This window comes from Formica exsecta, unplaced genomic scaffold, assembly GCF_003651465.1.
Source record: "Formica exsecta isolate Colony F162 unplaced genomic scaffold, ASM365146v1 scaffold37, whole genome shotgun sequence".
In the NCBI taxonomy this organism is placed as follows: domain Eukaryota; kingdom Metazoa; phylum Arthropoda; class Insecta; order Hymenoptera; family Formicidae; genus Formica; species Formica exsecta.
Genome location: NW_021850941.1, coordinates 1,127,929 through 1,135,130, shown reverse-complemented (window position 1 = coordinate 1,135,130; position 7,202 = coordinate 1,127,929). Strand labels below are relative to the sequence as shown.

General features: G+C 30.9%; 1 protein-coding gene across 1 annotated transcript in view; it reads left to right on the top strand.

The window, feature by feature from the left end:
- The window catches only part of LOC115239241 (glutamate receptor ionotropic, NMDA 2B), a 109,839-nt gene that overhangs the window by 60,833 nt on the left and 41,804 nt on the right, over positions 1–7,202 (top strand). Inside the window, exons 3-5 of the mRNA XM_029813656.1 lie at positions 3,878–4,056; positions 4,372–4,786; positions 6,833–7,016. Of these exons, the coding sequence (XP_029669516.1) occupies positions 3,878–4,056; positions 4,372–4,786; positions 6,833–7,016 (778 nt within the window). The remainder of the gene's footprint in view (positions 1–3,877; positions 4,057–4,371; positions 4,787–6,832; positions 7,017–7,202) is intronic.

Sequence of the window (7,202 nt, the reverse complement as noted above, 5' to 3'; positions counted from 1 at the left end):
AATTATACTTAATTTCTTTCGCAACTTACTTCGGACGCGGAACTTCACTTAATGAATTAAATAAAGAGAGAGAGTTACAATTTTTCGCATTGTAGTATATATTGCTGTCTGAATGAATAAAGTTAATTGAATTAATAGAAACTTGCATTTAAGCAAAATATTTATTGAGCAGAATACCTGTTTCTAGTAGAATAACATTGTATATAGTCAGACGTGGTAAGTAAAAGTCTCACCTTCATATACATATATATATATATAAGAAAACAAAAAAAAGAGAACAAATTATTTTATTATACTTGTATATATTTATTCTAGAGGGTAAACACACACATCGTTCAACTATAGAAATATATAGCTATAGACCTATTCTCTATACGTTCATAATTGGTTGATTAATTAGTAGCGCGGTTAAGCCGGTTATTGATGTACAAACGTTGAGCCGCAACAACCAAGGGAGCATTCCCAAGCTAATGTCTCCGATTACGGCAGTGTAATCGTTATCAATATTGTAATTACTGGCAAAATATCTTTGTGGCTAAATTTGATTTATTGGAGTTGTCGTATTGGCATCGGTAATTGTTGATCAAAATAAATATAACCAATTCCTGATTTGCCAATACACATGCATTATTATTGATAGCTCGGGATTAGTGAAATACTGTTAAGTTGTTTGTAAATACGGTGCTTAGAATAACATTGCAAATGCAACTGCAGGCAAGAAAATAATCTTGATAAATTACACGTTTGATTATATTAACCGAATTTATGTTAGTATTGTCATGGATTATAATAAATCACGTTAGATTACGTTTACTGATAACGGAATATTTATTAGTGCATTGCAGAAAAAAAATTATTTTTTGCCAACGTACAAAAAATAATGGAACGCAGCTATTATTAAATTAAATAAGAATAAGGACTTTTATTTGACAGTTGTCAAATGGGACGACAGCAAAGTTCAAATTTGCTAATTAAATTGCATTCAATTTAAATGCCGTATGCTACTGTATGCCAGAATCCCTTCTCTCTTTCGTCATTTTAATAGAAATTATTAATATTCGCAAAACATGCAAAGTCGTAAATTATCGTTTAAACCGAACACCAAGAAGAATCGTAAATAATCTGTTCGTTAATAACACTTGACGAGAGTTTAAAACGAGCGGTTTCAGCTCGTCGAGTTCGTTGCCAACTCTGCACTTTTATCGGTTTCAGAAATATGAGTATTGATAGATTTTGAAATAAACAAAATATTGTGAAATATTTTCTACTATAGTTATGCTGTGTATTGAAATTTTTTAATACAATGTGCAAAATAATCCGGATGAATATTTATATTAAAATATTTGTAATGTTTAAAATAACAATAAAAAAATAAAGATTTACGAAAATGCTATTTGCAAATAACAATATAGTTTTATTGCGATTAATAAACAATAAGTATATATAATCTTAATCCATAACATTAATCTATCTGAATTAATAATAATAATATTAATAATAATAAATTTTATTTTAATTATAAACATTTAAACTAAAAGCATTACACTAAAAGCATTACACATTTGATTGGTTTTATCTTAGTAGACTACACGTTCTATCTCAATAAATTACGAACGCATGGTCGGGTGAAGCACTATAGTACATCTCAGCTACGCGAAGTAATTTCTGATCAAAGGAGTTTACCTTAATCAATTTGTTGTTCCTTAGTACAGATTTAGCTACTACATATTCATTAATTTGAAATATACTGTAAACACACGTGTAATATACTGTAACATTTAGAGAAAGGAAACCACCTATATTCATTAATTTAATTTAATATAAAGATTCCAAAAATATTTTGTATATAGCTATACAAACTATTGATAAAGAACACGTTTATTTGATATATATATTGTATAAAATTATTTTCAAAAGGGAGAGAGAGAGAAAACATAAACATATTTGGCAATATATTGTATTTTATTATTTACTGCTTTTATTCTAATAGCAAAACAATCGCAAATTACATTTATTGACAATATTGCATATACAATATTATGGTTAATTTTATTTTTAGTACTATTGTATTTGGACATTAAGGCAACAAATATTATTACATTACATTAGTTGTTATATTTGTTGCTATGGCTTTGTTGATGATAATGTATACGAATATATACAGTTTTGATTATACTGATATAATACTGGTCAGTGATCATATTACAAATCAAATTAGTTAATCGCGTATTTTTAGGACATTGATATCAAAGATACGAGTAAATTACTATTACGCATATTTTATTTGCTTTTAATAATTATTCATTTTCACACTTGGCATTTAAATCAATTTATTGATAAAAATTTCATTGAGGAATATAAAATATGACGAAAATTAATCATGCATTATATTGAATTAATTATAAGTATGATACTATTAAATTCAGTATAAAGTAATATAAAGAAAAGTGCGTATATTCTTTAAATATGTATGAAAATTTTTAAATTGCGTATCTAAATATTGTATGTCCAAACCACAATTTCCATGCGAGATGTTTTAAAGTTTGAGATCCATTGTGTGAAGACCATATCGGTCATCAGACGAGACCAATCAACTTTTCCACGCCGATCGATCTTCTCTAGAGTACTTGATAAAATGTAGGAGAGCGTTCATATTTTATAAAACAGTACATCATGCAAGCGTTTTCCGGACTAAAGAACGTTTTCAGTTATGAGTGAATGCGACTATTAAATGTAAGGATTGCGAGAATCAAAATACATACACGGCTTTTACACAAGCAAAACAATTTCGAATCTCCACCAACGCACAAGTTTATTGTTAAAATTATACTAACATTCCGTTAATTACAAAATTTCAGTCTGCTTCTATTTTATGAAATTCAGTATGACTAGTTTGGTTCTACAAACAGTTGGTAAATTTTATTTGATTTTAACAAAATATCTATACACCTTTTATGTATGTATATTTACTCTTGTAACATAAATTGTTTGTATAAATGTTGATCTACATAAAGCACAATTCTAAGTTAAACATAATAAAATAAACCACACACATATCAAATATCGCATAATCAATTGATTATGCGACATTTTGGCAGATTCTTTTATTAATAAACCGAATATCTATTCATCTTACAATAGTTTAAAAAAATTAAAGTATCGTTAATTTACGAGACAAAATCGATTAGAAAATAAAAGGTTTTTAAAAAAATGCATAATCGAAAACGTTATTGTTTGCCTAAATTCAAGTACACTATGTTTTTTCCGGAATTTTAATTCAATCTTATAACATTTGTGCTCTCTATTTAAATTCAATTAATGAGCGAAGCAAATAGAACTATCGCATAACGTATAAAAACCCGTTAAACTAAAACCTTAAATTATCTTGTATCGGGAAACAATAGAATAGCATGAAACGAGATCAGTTGATCAAACAACTCGCTGCGCGAAGTAAGTTGGACTACATTTGTGGTCCGAGTAACGTCCTTTTCAATGTTGTTTTATTTTTTATTTTTCGGAAAATAGGTATGCGCATCATAAAAACGCGAAAATGAATGGAAAAAAATAACCCGATTGCGGACGATGCTAGAAAAAGTTAAAAATGTATCTACCGCTTTATTTTCACGGCTAAACAATAATGCATTAAGTATAAAGGTGCGCTTAAGGATTTTAATAAAATAAAAATCTATGCAATTCTTCCAATTATAATTTGCAAGGAGAGCTATTAATGCATAGTTGTGTCAAGCAGTACCTCGGATTTTATTAATTAATATTAAATTAATATGAATATTTTTGAAAATATCTTTTTAATGTAAGGCAATATGTTTTTATTATTAGAATTATATTACTAATTACAATGGAACAATTTGTGTTGCAGCTATTTTAGACTCGCTCTGCAAAGAATTTCTTTCGGTGAACGTATCGGCAATCTTATATCTTATGAATTACGAGCAATACGGACGTAGTACGGCCAGTGCTCAATACTTTCTTCAATTGGCCGGTTACTTAGGAATTCCTGTGATCGCATGGAACGCCGATAACTCGGGCCTCGAGAGGGTGAGTATAACAACTGTGGAATAAAAAGTAGAAGAATTTATACGAATTTATGTTTTTGCCAAACACGCGCAAACATTTATCTGTGCTCGCGGGCGAAATTTTTATGATGTTAAAGAATCCCTCAAGTTATATTGAAATATACGAGATCAAACAGATAGCGCAGTTGCAAATATCACGAGTTTTTGCTTTTATTTTAAAAGTATTTTTTATTATTATTAAACTGTGATATTAAATTCGGACGAAAATATATCGTCTGCGCGTGTTTCGTCGACATTTGCAAAACACGACGAAAATGGAAATTTTGTCGGTTCGCAGCGGGCATCGCAGAGCAGCTTGCAGTTGCAACTGGCACCGTCGTTGGAACATCAAACCGCGGCGATGCTGAGTATCCTACAGAGATACAAGTGGCATCAGTTTAGCGTCGTCACGTCGCAAATAGCTGGTCACGATGACTTCATACAGGCGGTCAGGGAGAGAATCTCTGACATGCAGGACACATTCAAATTTACCATACTAAGCACCTTTCTGGTCACTGACTCACACGATCTCCAGGAACTCGCAAAGAGCGAATCCCGAGTGATGTTGTTGTACTCAACTAGAGAAGAGGCAATTCATATCCTAACCGCTGCCAGGGAGTACGAAATTACCGGCGAGAATTACGTGTGGGTTGTCACGCAGAGTGTTATCGAAAATTTGCAAACTCCCAGTCAGTTTCCGGTCGGAATGTTGGGTGAGTAGAACAATTATTCGCATCCACGTATTTGCGGATTACCGGATCCAAAAATGTATATAAACTCAAAACATTACTCCTAGTGCACGGATTCTTGGCTTTATCAAATTAGCGTAAACTATGACCCGCATCCCGCATATATATCCCGTATACATCAACATTTGTGGTAATTAATTTTAATCAAATTTACACAATTGTTATGATTTTCACTAAAAGTTGCTACAACAAGTATTTTCATATTTCAAAAGCTATGCGTTTAAATTAATAAATAGAGAATGACATAAAGTGTATTCATATTTATAACTTAGAAGAAGAATTAGAAAGAGCTAGATATATTTATATTGTAGTAAAGTTAAGTATATAAAACACTTTCGTTATTCAAAATAAGATATTACACATATAGAAAAGATAGTAAGATAAAAGCAATTTTTGTGATTTATTGACGTAGAATTCGTATAGAGAATATATATATTATCTCATATCTCTCTCTTGAATGCACGCGGGAATCGCAGTGAAGTCAAGAGTGTATTTACACATTCGTTACACATATGTTAACATTCAGAATACGTCTTTTATCGGAAAGAATGCACGGATTCTCGAGTGGATAGACAGAAGAATTATTCACACCGTGACCAGAATCACGGAGACGGAAAATTGATTCCTTTCTCGAGATTCTCCCGAGAATATCCTTGAGGGAAAAATAAATTCGTCGAATTCCATCCTGTGAGCCACGTGAAATAACATAACTCGGGTTGAATCTCTCACGTTTGAATTTTCGCGAACTAAAACTGGTGCATAAACTCGCGCTGTGTATAGAACGCAAACACTTTGCGTTTTTAAACGCGATCGCTGTGAATTGAGCAGAACAAATGTTACTTTGGTTCAATACTATTTTATAGAATTGCCAAAGTGCTGTTTAAACATCTTTCGGAGCTACGTTTGTTTCAGATAATACGGGAAAATAAGAATTTTTAATATTTTATAAAAAAGTTTGTTGTATAAGCTGTTTGCAATTTTAAGTATTTTTTATACAAGTATCTCGCTAAGTATTTAATTAATGTATGAATATCATATCTATGAATATATTTATATAACGCAAATTTTGTTGACTTGAATCTCTCCGTTTGATTTTGTCAAACACAAAAAGTAAATTTGCTTTAGTGATTTTTATATAAATCATCTGACGTTTTTCGATCTTCGATATATCGATTTATCTATATTTTTCGTATCTTGTCGACATTTTCAATATTTATGGAAATGCAGCTGGCACGTTGTGTCGCACAAAAATCTGGTCGAATGAAGCGCGTCTTGCGATGTGTAAATTTTCCGTGAAATTTCTTTTCAAAAAGGAATATACACTTTGTATGTGTTGCGAAGCAAAACGAAAATTCCTTAGAAATAAATTCGAGAAATAAAATTGACAGCGGGATTTATGCGTTTTACTGGAAAATTTAGAAAATTGAAGAGAAAACTTTTTATTATTTTTATATTTTTTTTTTGTTTTATATCACATTTATAGAATTTATCTTTTACTTATTCCCTATATTTGAACCACGTAAATATCTAATATTTTAATATTCTGAATTAAAAACTCACAAAAAATTTCAAAGCAAAAATTTTGTTTTAGAGAAATGATAAAATTATATTTTATTGACGTAGAATATATTTTTCTAGAGTAATTTTTTGATACAAACGGAATCATGGATTTATTCAGAAATAAATGAGCAAAATTAGAACACAAGGTAAAGCCCCCAGTTATTTCAAGAATTTCTGTAAACGTCTGCAGGCTCGAACAAAATTGCGAGTATCAAAGAGGACGAGCAATAATAATCTCTGTATTGAAAAATGAAATCCGTGTCTCGTGAATTATTTACAAGCTCGCTTAGTCTCTCATCCATTTCCATCCGATTATTATTGGTAGAAAAAAGGTGAAAAATACAGAAAATCTCGGATATGATTGAATCGGTTCTCATGCAAGCCAATATAAATCTCGCCAGTAATGAATTCAGCTTAACGAGCTTGTTCGATACCTTTTTTCTCTTGCAGGTGTGCACTTCGATACGAGTAGCGACAGCTTAGTAAGCGAGATCACGACGGCAATCAAGGTCTATGCTTACGGTGTCGAGGACTTCGTCAATGATCCGAAAAATATGAATCGCAGCCTGAACACTCAACTGAGCTGCGAAGGTGCCGGTGAATCACGGTGGAACACGGGGGATCTGTTTTTCAAGTAACTTTTAGCAGAATTTTTTAAAATGTTGATAGATTTGTTTGTCGTCAAACAAAGTTTTCTGAATCGCAGCAGAACTTTTCTTTCAGCTATCTTACTATAAAATTGTTTCTTTATTTAGGAAATTTATATAATTTTGTGAATTGCAAGAATTGTATTCTTCAAATTATATATATGTATTATATA